This window comes from Dermacentor silvarum, chromosome 4 (genome assembly GCF_013339745.2).
Source record: "Dermacentor silvarum isolate Dsil-2018 chromosome 4, BIME_Dsil_1.4, whole genome shotgun sequence".
Lineage (NCBI taxonomy): Eukaryota > Metazoa > Arthropoda > Arachnida > Ixodida > Ixodidae > Dermacentor > Dermacentor silvarum.
Genome location: NC_051157.2, coordinates 44,371,160 through 44,385,422, shown reverse-complemented (window position 1 = coordinate 44,385,422; position 14,263 = coordinate 44,371,160). Strand labels below are relative to the sequence as shown.

Sequence of the window (14,263 nt, the reverse complement as noted above, 5' to 3'; positions counted from 1 at the left end):
GGCGCAAGATGTGCCTATATTTGTCCAAAATTTCTTGAAGCTTTTCGGCAGTTCTATAGCGAAATAGTCTTGTCCAATCAGATAGTGCACCACATCTGTGGTGCACATTCTCGAATGCATATCAGTGCCATCGTCGATTATGGTGGAATCTCAATAAAGAGTTAGAATCGCTACTCACAGATTTAGCACTGTCTGGTTCTTCAGTCACTACGGCGTGACCCTATTGTGCCTACATGTCAATTTCATGAAACCCTAAAGTGCAGCAGAGTTGAGAAGCAACTCTATGAAGGCCTACATGAAAGCGCAAGCTGCAAGTGATAAAGACACTAAAAGTAAAAAGCAGCTGCTGTGTCCCAAAGCAATATTTACATAGGTTGCAAGATTAATTGGCTCATTTTACTCTGTCTCCTAATTCACTCTATTTGTAATGTAGTTTTTCAGTCATTCACCCTAGGCAGGACTGTAAACCAGTAAGTGTGTGCCTGTCAGTAGGCTAGACTGCCAACTGAGCTGGCTGCACTGGGCAGAAACCAAACCGGTGGCAACCCTTGGTGGCTGCAATAGATGTAACAAGTTCAAAATTGTTTCAGTGACAACTTTCTCTAATTGTGCTGTAATTTTTTTTTCTCTCAGGGGACCAGTTTGAAAAGCTAGAGGACGAAGACGAACAGGGCTGGTGCAAAGGCCGTAAGGACGGCCGGGTCGGTCTTTACCCCGCCAACTATGTTGAAGTCATCGCCCCCTAGATGCGTCTCGAGCCGAGACGAAGCGGCTGACCACTCGCGCAACACACCGCGTGCTGCAGCAGTTTGCGAGTCGTTCCTCTTCGGCCCCTGTGCTCTCTCGAGATGAAATGAGATGGAAAAAAGACTGTGTTGTTTTTATCTTCAACACCCGCAACTGTTGCCACGTGGCACGTCGTCCTCTGGTCCTCTTGTCCACTTCTTCCAGTGTCAGCGCACCATGTGCAAGCGAGTGGGCTGCACGGACAAAATGTGGCTGGTGCGTGTGTGATGCCGGCACACATTGTTTACGCGTTTGCTGTCTCTCAACGTTTTTGTTTGTTTCATCACTTCAGAGGATGTGCTGCACCTGTTGGTGCGTGCTTTTTTTTTTTGTCTGGTGGGCACAGCGTTGCCAGAAGGGACTGTTGTACAGTGGGCGCAACATGTGTGCGTGTCGTGTGGTTATGTTGTCGGAATGTCTGCTGCAATTAACCCAGAGACATAGTTGCCACTGTAGTTCTTCTCTCACATAATAGATGTAGACTGAGGAAAGAGACACTTGGCGATGCGCGCGTGCCACGCATTGGTCCTCTTGCGCCCGGTAGATAGCAATGCCTTCTGTATTGGCTTTTTTGTGTTGTTACCATGGCTGGCACGGAAACGTGGTCAGCATAGAAGCTTTGTACACATTAGTGGCATTTATTTAACTGCGACGACCTCTCCCTCTCTCTGTAGTAATTGTTTTGGTATTTTGCACTGAACCCCCCCCCCCCCCCTTGTGTCTGTACATAATGTTGCTGTGTCCTTTTGCCTGTCGGCATGTTGCAATCACATGTAAAGAGTTTAACTGAAAAATGTAGATTTCAAAGCTAGAAACAGTGTGTTTATTTTTCTAAGTTAATGTTTCTTTCTTTTAAATTTGGCAATGCTGCGATTTTGATGGCTGATTTGAATGCATAGTCTCGCAACACTCTAACACTGCATTGATGACCATTGTTGCTGCTACGGTGAGGCCATTTTCCGCGGGTTCTTTTATGTGGAGGTTCTTCCAAGACTAGTTCAATGCATTCAGCCATGAAAATGTCTTACGAGTACAAGCCCGCTATAAGCGCCGGCGAGTATTCTTCGGTTAGCCCATTGTTCTAGGCATTGCCCACTCCGAGAAAGCACTTTCAGTGAGGAAGTATGTCAACACATTTTTAACAGGTCATTTTTTTTATATCCCTTCTATAGAAGGGGGCCTCCTGTCATCGCTAACCAACCAAATAATGTTGATCTTTCATAGTCATTTGCTGTATAGAAACATACTTTTACTGCTTTGGTTTACTTTTTGCAACCCAACTATAGCGGGCCAACAGCATGGTCTCATTACTTGTGTTGAGGACTGAATTTGCTGTAGTGAACGGTCAGATGCCTCTTTTTGTTTGTTTGTTTTCTTCCCAGTTTGCACTGGAAGTGCCTTGTATGTATACATTTTTTTATAGCACTCTAGTTATTTTATGCTGTTTCATAAGTTTTCTACTACTGGCTTTCTTGTGTTTCGGTGTCTTGTGCAATTTCGCTTCCATGAGATCTTGCAAAGAAAAGTGGCTCTTGGCTTACCAGTGTTTTTTTGCGTTAGCAGTTTTGGGCTTACTGACCTGTTATCATTTACAAACATCAGCTGTTGGGCTTAGCTCGAGCCTTTATTCTTTTTATTACACAGATTTGTTGAGTTTATTTTGTTCCATCGCTGTGCTGGTGTACACAGGATGTACAAGACTCGCTAGTAAGACAGTTTGGTACAGAGGCCTCGGGAACACCTTCCAAAGTGCATCAGATTCTTTTTATTTCTTCCGTTCCTTTTAAAGAAGAGCGTCTGGCTTTGTGCTACGCCATCGTGTTCAATGTTACTGCCAGCAGCGATCTCCCTAATGAGATTTTCTCAACTTTTTTGCTGGCTATCCTAAGCTGCGTTTGCACTCTACCTTAACTATAACAAAGCACGCACTGTGGAAGCGTCGTGGCAAGAGTTACAAAAGTTGAGCCGTTGACTCTGCCATTTGCCCATTGAACTCCAGCTGCGACAACAAGCATAATGCTGTTTCTGTTCGCCATGATCGCATGTGTGGAGAATATTTTTACGAAGTGAATTTAGGTAGGGTATGGAGATTTGGGGCCGCAGTGCTTGTACATATGCTATACACTATTCAGTTCTGTGCAAAGCAAAACTTGAGCAAAAGTTGCACAAGACTTGTTTTACTTTCAGCCCAGGACATTTTTGCGCAACTCATTCAGCCAGCAGTTTTCTTTGTCGCACTTACAGACGGGTTTCATTCGCTGACAGGTCTGCCATTTACTAGTGTCCTCTTTACAGAAATACCACTGATAGCCAAGGGACATATACGTTCTGTTTGAACGTTTTTGTCAGCAGTCCAAACTCTTGAGCAGACCAAGCAAAGCTCTTTGCCCTTGACCTTGTTGCAACAGCTAGCTTTTGTCAGAGCTGAGCCACACGAAAACTCTTTGCTATATATTTGTTTTACTCGAACTTGTGAAGTAGCACTTGAGACTTAAAAGCACTTCCACTGTTGAAAGTGAATGCTTTTGGTGTGTGTGCAAGTGAAATTATTGATTGGCTTAGAACATTGTAAATAAAAATGTCTGCAAAAAATGGTGTCTTGGCAACATTACCTACAGTTCTAGAACAGCATGTAGACGCTACTCGAGCACTGTACCAGTGTGCATAGCAAAGGAAAAATTCTGCAACATGTCTGCAGTCTAAGAAAGCTGAATATTGTGCAAAAAAAAAGTGACAATGTACCCATACTTTGAAATCCCAAATCCTTGAAGCAGAAGTGTGAAACTTTTGTTGTGCATGTAAAAACTTTTTTTTTAAGACATGGTTAGCATGCAAAATTCATAACTACATGGAGCACACTGGCACCTGGACGGTGAGGGACATAGTACTTGCTTCTTTATTATGTTCAGCGCTGCTTGAAACCCGTTTAAATCCAAAACACGCATTGCTTGTTGCTACCAAATGCAAGGTTTGGCATACAGCTGTTTTTGTGAATGCTGAAGCAAAAAGCAGTGACACCATCTATTCAAGGGGAGTGAAGGGAGTTGCCAAAGAGCAGCAAGTAATGCAAGGAGATTAAAGGAGAGAGGTGGGGGTCATGACAAAACAAGAGGCTGGACTTCATCTGATACAGGGAAAGAAGGAATGTTGCATTTGGGTGTAGGTCGAGGAAACTGCACAGCCTTTGCACAGCGAAGGTAGCTTGCCTCCTCGAACCACTTCTCCACATTTCTTCAATATGGCCTACTACTAAACCCCTCTTAAGGTTCTTGTGGAAGAACAACCAATGGGCAGCATTGTACAATTGCTAGTGTATGATGAAAACATTTCCTGGTGGGACCTGGTGGGGGGGGGGCTCTTTCTAAGATGTTTAAGGGACACCAAAGAGTGGTACACAAATTACACCTCTGGTATTTCAATAGAGATCTAGCTTTCCCGTAAACTTACCCGTTACAGATTACTGGGTTACTGGAGCCGTGTAAGGCAGTAGAACAGCTGGTACCTACATTTTGTGATGCTTTGTCTAACTGTAATGTGTTTAATCATTTTTGTGTTTCTTGAAAGCTCTAATTGAAAATAAAACTTAAGAGAACTGCATATTTACGATTGCATCGCTAGCAGTGCTTTACTCTAACAGGTAAGTCGAATATGATGGGTCACTGCAGCATTAGGTGCTCTCTGGTTTAACTCTGCTTTACAATGTCGCTACCGGCATTGCTGCAAGTCGGTTTTACTGGGAAAAGATCGGCAAGCCAGAAAAAAAAAAAAAATTGTCAGTGCATCCATTCTTTGGAGATGATTGGCAACAATGTGACGAGCAATCCATCTAATGATGTGTGTGTGTAAGTGGCGATATGCTTATTATGTTATGATTATTATGAAGAGCGGCACATACCAGCGGCACAGCCAGTGACCCAAGTTGGCGTAAAAGGAAGATTCGGACCAAAAAAGCAGTAAGTGCACGAAGTACCCAAAGAATGCTGATCGCATTAAAAAAGACTAGGCTTGTGCGAATACATATCAGTTTTTTGGTTCGAAGCTAAGTCGAAACAAGTAGTAATTAGTGTTGAATAATTTCAAAGCGAATAGAAAAGTAGTGGAATTTGCATAAAAGCTTGACGTACATGCCAGACATTAACAAATAAAAAAAAAGTTGGTTCTTGAGAAAAGGCCAGTTTTACCCGACAGGCAAAGCATTGATTGCAATAGCAAATTATTAGACAGCTATACGAAGTAAGGTTAGACGTTTTATCAACTGCATAAACTGCTTGCTGTAAACATTCGCTTACTAACTTAACAAGCACGTTGTCACGCGCGCACAGGCAAACAGGAACACATCTCTTTCGATGACTCGCGAACATGCGCTGTCAGAATGCTGGCGTGATGAAGAGTGGCAGCAGCGGCGAGCAAATAGTACTCCTTCGTGCTGCCTCTCGGCTTCAACGCGAACTAGTCGCGAGAACACAGCACACACGAAGTCATCAGCTATCTCCAAGACGGCGCGCACCCTCCCTACTTTCCTGGCAAGTGTGAGAAGACACCGCCACGTCAAGCGACCATCCTTTCCAGGTCACAAGCTTTCGCCCTCAGCTACATAGCACAAAACATCACTGGCAATGACGACGACAGAAATTTGCCTGGAGTGTCCATATTTTTGCTATCGCAATAAAAGGAAACGGGTTATTCTCAGGAGTCAGTTTATTTTCAAAGTGCCGTTACTCACATTCTTTCGTGCAAAAATGAAAATTCAAAATTTTTGTAACTCTAGCAGCACAGAAGACAAGGTAAATACACCTGGTAGCGAAGCTTCCATAGAAGCCCATACGTTCAAAATATGGCGGTTCATCGGTGGTTCATGGGGCTTAGCGCCATCTGTGTGAGAAGGGAACACTTCCGGCGGAAGAAAAAATAATGTGACACCATATCCGTTAAAAACAGAAGTGACGTCATCTTGTTCTCAAAGGCTGCAAAATTTGTTTTAGGGGACCTGCCAGTAGAGCTGTATATTCTAATGCCCCGCCATTTGACGTGATGGGCGTTTCGAGCTTTCAGCGCGGAAACCGATGCAGGAAAAGTTCAGCCATACGGGTGTCGAAACCGCACCCTTGCGCAGAACATACTTTGTTTGGAGGCCGACGAACGCTTTGGGCGTAGAGTGCTCGTCCTTTCGTCGGACGCCAAGCCCGTCGGCCAGCGCAGTTCCACGAAAACAACTAAAGTGAACAATTATCTGGCAGTCACAACTAGCTTCTTTTGACTGAACAGGTTAAGAAACAGTGAAACCACACGTGTCACCAAATTCAGACAAACGTCGACAAGCAAAGCAACACAACATGTGAGGGGGGCGCATTGTAACAGGTGAACTTTACGAGTGCCCCTTTCTGCCCACTTCAAGAGCTGCATTGCATTGCAAGTGATAGCGGTGTCAACGCCCGCCGCTATCGGTGGGTGCTCTTACGGTGGGCGCTGAAAAAAGTTATTTATTGATAATGATCAAGTAAAATAGAGTTGTTCTTTTCTCGCCATGTGTATATAAAATTGATTAGGAATTTTATTTTCGTTGAATGAATCCAACTGTGTATAGCGTTAATTAAAAAACTTTTTCTTTCGCAATGTTTGTTCCCTCCAAACATAGTCAAGCTTCAATCGCTGCTCCCATCACTACCCTTGCTGATGTTGGTGTCAACTCGTTCTGAACCACTGTTCGCCCGAAGCTTTGCGACCATTTGGATCGACCTTGCAGAAGATCTGTTTACAGGCTCTTGCTTACTGTTGCGCTTCAGTCTAACTAAAATTTCATGATGGTTAATGACGCGGGAGCGTTTCGCATTCGCCCCTCGTGCGTCGTCGCGATGCTGTGAAGTGCGACCTTGACTGCACAACGCCGGCACTTTATGCTGTGTTACGCAAATTCAGCTTGAATCCGTTACGTTCTGTAAGCTCACACACGAATTCAATAGGCTCGCTGTTTTGCGGTCCTCACTTTAGCTCCCGTGCATGATATGCCCGTGAGCGGCGGACTCAACAGGAAGACGGGTGCTGCGAAGCGGAGAATGCGGCGAAGCGACGCAGGTACCACGCCAGTAAATTGGACGAGCACAAGGATGCATATACGAAATTTCAGAGGAACTTTCTGGACAGACATTTCGGATTCAGTTGTGCGTGTGCGACATATTGTGGTTCGAGAACGATTTGATGGTGATTAGTAACAGTTCGAGATGTCGCGAAGCGTGAACGTAATGCAGTTTTGCAGCTACCCCCCAGCTCCCGACTTAGCCAGCTGCACAGTTTGGGAGCGCCGAGGGAGCTCCGGTATAGGAGAACGCAGGGAAGGAATTTCGCTTGCGTAGGCTAGACGGGGCAAGTGGAGAGAGTGTCCTTGTTAGCGGTGGCACTCGCCACCTGAATTCATGGGTTCGGGCACTGAAATATTTGTATCTCGGCTATTAATTAACCAATTTGAAAAATTTATTGCGGTAGAACGCTTCCAAGAGGGTGCATAACATCTTCCAGTGTATAACCAAAACTTGCTATGTGGCCTGGTGAGGGGCCCTTTAACATCCATGACATAACTAACTCTTGTGGCAACGCTGTGGCTTGGGTGCAAAATTCAAGAAAACGAAGCTTGGTCTTCATTTTCTCTGGCAGTAATTAACCCCTTCCTGCCTGATAAATGCTAACAGCTTTGAAACAAAAAGCTCTAGCAGTTAGTGCTGCTGTTTGGTGACCCTTTGAAGTTTAAAGGGGCCCTGCTAGCAACACCTTTTCTTCGAACCCAAGAACACACGAGTGAGTGCGATGCCTTTCAGTGAATGTACTATTTCTAAAGAAATCTTTGAAGACGACTCAACAATAATGCAGATATAAAAACACAATGTTAATGTTCCCCATTATTCCTGACGTGATAATATTTGGCTCGCATGTTCACGGTAGCATTGTCTACAAATGGTTTGCTTTGTTGTCTCTACTAGAGTAACAAACACCTCATGGAAACAATGACTTTATTGTACTTATATATTGCTCGTCTATATGGAGCTCCAACTAGTATTTATAGTGCAGTTAGATATGTACACAATTTACACAGGTGTGGTAGCAGCAGTTAATGAGTGCATAAAGCAAAACACACAAGCACAAATTACTGAGGTAGATAAGACTGCCAAACAACAACAAAAATTCTGAACACTATATTAGTCGTCATTCATGTACTTCATCCGTAACTTTTCCTTGATGAGAACTCCTTTGATTAGCCTCTTCCAGTTTCCATACACTCTTTTCATGCGTTTCTGGAAGGAAGAGCAACATGTAAAACATGCATTATTCACTCAAGATCAATCGAATCCATTATGTAACTTTTAGGAGACCTGTGCCACAGGTTCACAGAGCCACAAGCAGAATGCTACAATGAAAAGCTTACAACCCTTCACAAGCTTTTATAAAACCTTGTACTAGTAAAAATAAGGTACTTAAACTAAACTGTTTATCCATCCTGAAAGGAGAATGTAAAAATGAAAAAACTGAAATATGTCAAGCCAGAGATAGCATCCTCAAAGCTGTCTTTTCCATGCTACCATGACAAGCATGCTTTTCCGCACATGCTAAAGGCAAACCTAATTACAATCAATTCTTCAAATTCTCATACAAAACTACACATCTAAAGTTGTTTTAGCAAATCAAAATTTTTCTGAAAGTGGATATAAGGAACCCATCTTTGTTCTGGAATATTTTGTGATCATTTCACACCAATTAGGCCGAAATATGGCAATGCGGAATGCTTTTAAGAACCTGCCTGATGCAGCAGTTCAAAACTCTCATGAGCTGCTGGCTGGCAACGTGACAAACAGGCTGCGCTGCTGAGTTGGCAGCCACTGCTGCATTCTATGACTACACTGCATGCTTCTGATTTCATAGAACTCTTATTGCTGGACGCCAGCATAGAGAAACCACAAGCCTGCTGCACTTGTCCAGCATGCTGATGAAATTTTCGTAAATCAAGTGATTACAGAGAACATGAGACTGACTTACTGAACACTGACTTACAGTCTGGAAGTAGACTAGTAGATAACGCACCAGCAATCTGAAAGTGTCCTGTAAACCTACCAACTATGAGAGTGCATTAGCTGCTTGACAGACAGAGTGCTCTGCCTGTACCAAGTGGGACACACTCCCTTGCTAACTTTTATGAAGCTTGTGAATGTACTACTAGTTAGCCCAATTAGCAAAGTCAAGGAAATACCAAACACATACCTCTTCTTCACGGTTGCTGATGTTAGCCTGTTCTTCTTCCCAAGCAGCCATCAATGTGTCTTTGAACTCTTCACACACGACCCACCCATCAAACCTAAAGAGACAACAGTCATTTGGATTAGTTTGGGCTTTTCAACCAATGGAAGAGTGAAAGATGTCAAAGGAGAAAGTGGATAGATGGGTCGGTAGTTCCCATTCGTTTTTCAGCAGAACAACTTGGTGACTGAGATGGACACAAAGAATGAAGACACAATGACAGGTGCTTGGCGGGCCTTCATTCTCTTGTCTCCATTTTGTCTGTTGAATTATATTCTGCTGGGAATGAGCATGCCAAGTGCTGCACTGTTCATGCCGCAGCACGACATAAGATGAGTTTCAAACAAACTGGTGACATTGCCCTGCACAGAGCACTTACACTGGATGGACGCCACGGCAGTGACCTTCAAAGCCGACGACAGCAGGCACGCAATCGATGTTCAGCTTCGCAGCTACACGAGCCAGCCCAGGAGCTGCATGAGAATTGTCACAAGCATGCTGTGAGCAGCTGCTGCTTGTATGTACAGTTGGTGTCAAAAGTTAACGGGACAGAATATCTATGAAGAATCTGATTCTTGCAACAAAATAGCCCACTTAACTTTCTTCCATAAGTTGTATTATCACCCTGTGCTAGGTGAGGCATTAATTCCATGGTTTCAGTGTATGTCCCATCGCATTGACGATCATTATAGGTAGGAACTGAAGCATGTCATACAAAAACTTTTTTTCAGTCTTTTCTTCCTCGTGCCCCCATCTTAAGAATGAAACCATCTTCATACAGAAGTTGCTACTAATGATAACCACGCTTTTCGCAAAGTAGTAGGCAACGCCTATTTTGTAACCCTTGCATTTCTTGACTGTACATACTAACGATAATCATTGTCTCCAAAACACTGTATCTGACACAGCATAGGCAGCAGCAAGTTCATCATTATCACTCACTGCACTTTTGTATTTTGCTGTCCCTTTGTAATCACTCCTCTCCAATGCTTCTGGCCCCAAGAATATCATAAATACATATATGAATAAGAAAATAATAAATGAGGCTGTTTCTGATTTATCATGTTCCCCAGCACTTGTCACAAGCTTCAGCATAAACACCGAGTTTTAGTATTGCAGCGATGTTAACTGACGAATGATGCAATGGCTATGCACATCATACCTTCCATAATTGCACATAAAAGGTGCATAAATAAGTAACTGTGCATGCATTAGAATTTAGCATGCCATTCAGCTTATGAAGTAATCGCTGAATGTTACCACATGTTAAAGCAAAAGAAATTCCTAGCACATATAGTATACAAGCTAGCCCTGCAGGAATGGTCACTAAAACATTTTCAGAAGGTAAAGTTTTTTTTTAGATCTCGAAATGAGAATGAAACAACACAAAAGTTCAGCAATCAACATTATAACTGGCAATGACTGATGTTGCTGTCTTGCAGTTGCTTTGTACTAGAGTTTCAAAGTTGCCTTAGTGACATTTGTGTAATTAGACCTAAAGCTACAGGATTACGAGTCTGAACAGTGTATCGTCAATTTGTACTCTAAAACTTCAGCAAATAAAGCAGAAAATGGGCAGGTAAATCAAAGTGATGCCAACAAGCCCTGGGTTGCCCACTGTCATAGAATTCTCACTCAGTTTGTAGTTTCCACGAAGCAAGGAACTACGTGTAAAATCTTCAGGAGGTGTGCATAATGTGGGCAAGAGGTGACATGAACGAACAAAGTTGTGATGATGGCAGGCTGCAAGCCATTGACCAGAATGCAATGTACAATGCTCAGCGAATTGAAACGTGATACTGACCGCATGGTGGCTGGTGCTTCTCGCTCTACTGGAGATAGCTAAGTGATCGTTAGGGGACCAAATACAGTCGCAATGTGCTACAAGTGCTCTCACCTTTTATTGTATACCGCAATTATTCAGCTTGGTGTCCCGAGCACTCAGCGGTGGCGCAAGAAAGTGCCAGCAGCCACATGCTTTGAGTATTGTTTTTCAACCACTGAGCACTGTACATCTAGGATGTCCCGTTTCATGTTGCTCTTGCTGAGTAATTGACATTTTTGTGACCAGAACATATATTTTGAGCTGCGAGCAAACAAATATATGTGCTTTCTTGTAAGTTGTATTACCTTGAACCTTGTATTTTCTTTATATAAACAGAATACGCATTAAAATAAAGTGTGGCTAACCAAACTTTTTTAATGCCATTACTATTCTCTGGGAACCTCAGCCAGTTTGCGGTATCTTCAAGTGACATGCTTCCCCCAACATGTAATGTCATATAATGTCTCTGTCTACACCTAACCTTTTTCATGCCAACGTGGATCACTAGATAGTCCATGGTCAAATGGGTAAGGCACCGGGCTGCTGCGGTGGAGAAATGGGTTGAAAACCAACTGTTTGACCAACTTGGGTCACTGGGTGCGTAACTCTGGGCTCTTCAATGAACCTCTTTCACGCCAACTTGAGTTACTGCGTATGTGTCACTGGTTATGTGCCGCTCTTGAATGAACCTCTTTCAGGCCAATATGGGTCAATGGCTACTTGCCACTCTTCATAAACCTCTTTGACACCAACTTAGGTGGTAGGATACAGTCGACTTCCGTTAGTTCGACTCCAGGTAATTCTGATGATCATAATGTATGGGGTTTTATGGTGTAAGGGCCAGATATGGCCAAAGAGCGCCATGTACGTGGTGATGAGTTTTATGTACGACACTACTATAACCCAATATGACATAACCTACTTTGGTTACATCACACAAGGTGCCTGGAAAATCGGAAGTAAACAAAGAGAAGACAGGAAAGGTTAAAAGTAAGTGAGAAAGGTGAAGTTTTGAGAGGAGGACAGGAAAAGGCAACTACCAATTTCCCCGGGGTGGGTCAGTCTGGAGGAGTGCCATCTACGTGAAACTGATGCCAAAGGGATGCGTTGCCTACGCTGACGGGCCTTAAAGGTCCAAACAATCAGCATCAGCTCAACCTCAGGATCCCCTTTTCCTGGACATGGCTAAGCCGCACATGGCTAGACACAGGAGGGTCCAAGCCCAGTCTGTGGTGTCGCAACACACCAAACGCCGGTTAATTAGATTTTTTTTGTTAATTTGATCCCGACCAAAGATATCGGCCAGCGCCCATGGGCTCAAACTTTCGTCATTTCAATCCTAGTATTACCCTTCACCGGATGATTCCAACTTGACCAGTCAGCACGCACGCGCTAGACCCCTATGGTGACACCAAAAGCAACCCCTTTAGTGGCAGCGTCTGTCTCAGCGGAGCTCAGGGGACAGTGAATGTATTGCATACACATCATCCCCGTCCGAAAACACCTATTTTCGACCTGCCCTAGGAAGATTTTCAGGCAAAAGCCATAGCTCACAATGTCTGATTATGGTATTTATCCAATCTTAATGTGTACCTTATTTTCTTTTTTGCTTCCATGAAAATTGGGCCGAAAATTGCCTGTGCGGTGCAATCGGACATGAAACCAAAATCGCCTTCGCGGCATTCACATGCTTTACCGCATAACACAGATGCACTGCAGTGAAGCTGACTTTTAGAAACCGAGCGCCAGTGCACAACACACAATAGATCCTAGCCCATTTTTCTTGCCAAAAGATTGGATGCGTGTTAGATATCTATATTGTTTCATTTCTACATAGTTTTCTACTTTGGGGACATGGAAAGTGGGCGTCCGTTTGATTCGGGGGTCGTGTTTGAATCGAGCAAATACTGCCAAATGAATCAGCAGTGTGTTCTAGCTTTTTTTTTTTCTACACCTTGTTTGCTTCAACTCGCCCGATAATTTAATCAATTTCAGTGGTTTCATCAGGGCCAATTTAACAGAACTCAGTTAGCTGGATGGGTTGGTTCAGCATTGCAGGCGTGTAAATATACATGCCTGCTTGTACCTATTTTACCACAAGGCACCTGGTGGCAGCACTCGTCTGCCTCCCGCAGCAGCGGCAGATGCTCGACTATTTCACCAAAGCTGTGGTGGGGGACAAGGGGTGCCCGAAGACCTTCGCAAATATCTGTAGGCCCCCTTTCGAGATGAGAACCCATATAAACAACCGAGTGCCAGATCGTGGTACATCTCTACCGATTAGAAAAAACCTGAGGGTTTCCAGCAGCACCAAGATGTGCTACGTGTCCTGTCCTTTCTTTCGTCTTTGTCTCTTAGGCGCACTTACACACCTGTAACGGAACTTGACTGTATTTGCCACTGGGTATGAGCTGCTTTTGAATAAACCGCTTTGATGCCAACTTGTGTTACTGGGTATGTGCCACTGGATATGTGCCCCTCTTCAATTAACCTCTTTCACGCCAACTCAGGTCACTGGGTATTGTTGCGAAGTCCGAGGGTCTGAGAGGCCACGAAGGTTCCATGTCTGGTGACATGCCAGGTACCGGGAGAAGGAGAGGTCCAGAGAGATCAGAAAAGGGTTTTATATACAACTGTACATGGTATTTTACAAGAAGGGCTCCATGAAATTGGAGTCGTCTACATGCTAACGTCTTTGCATGTCCTAGCGTTTACATCTCCAAGCGTCCTCATAACACTCAAGCACCGCTTTTTTATCCCTTTCGTTTTCCTCTTTCACTCGACGAGGGAATGCACTTTAGTTCTTCTTAGCCCCTGACAATCTTCGACCAGTTCATAATATCCCGCCCATGATGTGTCCCCGCTCCGCCGGACTCCGGCTCTGTCACCTGATCGCCCCCGTACACCAGGCAACGGGTGGCACCTTAGGAACCAAATGTCAACGTGGTTCCCACGGGAATGCTTGACGCTGTCCCTTTCAAGAATTAGTCGCCTGTCCGTGATGGTCAGTTTGACAGGGTCTGGAGACTAGCCTTCGCTGAAGCCACCATTTACTGGGAGGGCGGTGGCTGCTGTCTCGGAAGGGGGCTCCTGGTTTGCGCGTCACAGTCGGCGCCGGGCCTCGTCGCAGTTCGGGCGGGCGCTGGTGCTTAAAGGAAATACACCGAGAGCGACGTTGCCGTTTTAGCAACGCACGAGGCCGATGACCCATTGCAGCCTGGGGACTAATTGCTCATCCATCAGTCCCAGGTGATGGTGACGCTTCCCGGCAGCGAGAAACGACAAGCGTGAACAGCACTCCACAGCTGCACGCCTATTGGTGAGGCCTCCTTTGCCCCGAAGGACCGCCAGGATACAATAGTATGTGCCGCT

At 44.4% G+C, this 14,263-nt stretch overlaps 2 protein-coding genes across 11 annotated transcripts in view; one reads left to right on the top strand and one right to left on the bottom strand.

The window, feature by feature from the left end:
- Positions 1-2,238, top strand: part of LOC119449920 (protein kinase C and casein kinase substrate in neurons protein 1) — a 116,632-nt gene extending 114,394 nt beyond the window's left edge. For all 9 annotated transcript variants that reach the window (XM_037713205.2, XM_037713211.2, XM_037713209.2 and 6 more), the window contains one exon: positions 634-2,238. In XM_037713205.2, the coding sequence (XP_037569133.1) occupies positions 634-746 (113 nt within the window). In that variant the 3' untranslated portion in view covers positions 747-2,238. The remainder of the gene's footprint in view (positions 1-633) is intronic.
- A 3,979-nt stretch (positions 2,239-6,217) lies between these two features.
- Positions 6,218-14,263, bottom strand: part of LOC119449919 (DNA repair protein complementing XP-C cells homolog) — a 42,024-nt gene continuing 33,978 nt past the window's right edge. Inside the window, exons 5-7 of one of the 2 annotated variants that reach the window (XM_049665517.1) lie at positions 9,446-9,539; positions 9,031-9,124; positions 6,218-8,069 (exon numbers count right to left, since the gene is read on the bottom strand). In XM_049665517.1, the coding sequence (XP_049521474.1) occupies positions 7,974-8,069; positions 9,031-9,124; positions 9,446-9,539 (284 nt within the window). In that variant the 3' untranslated portion in view covers positions 6,218-7,973. The remainder of the gene's footprint in view (positions 8,070-9,030; positions 9,125-9,445; positions 9,540-14,263) is intronic. The other variant, XM_037713204.2, reaches the window with a different exon arrangement.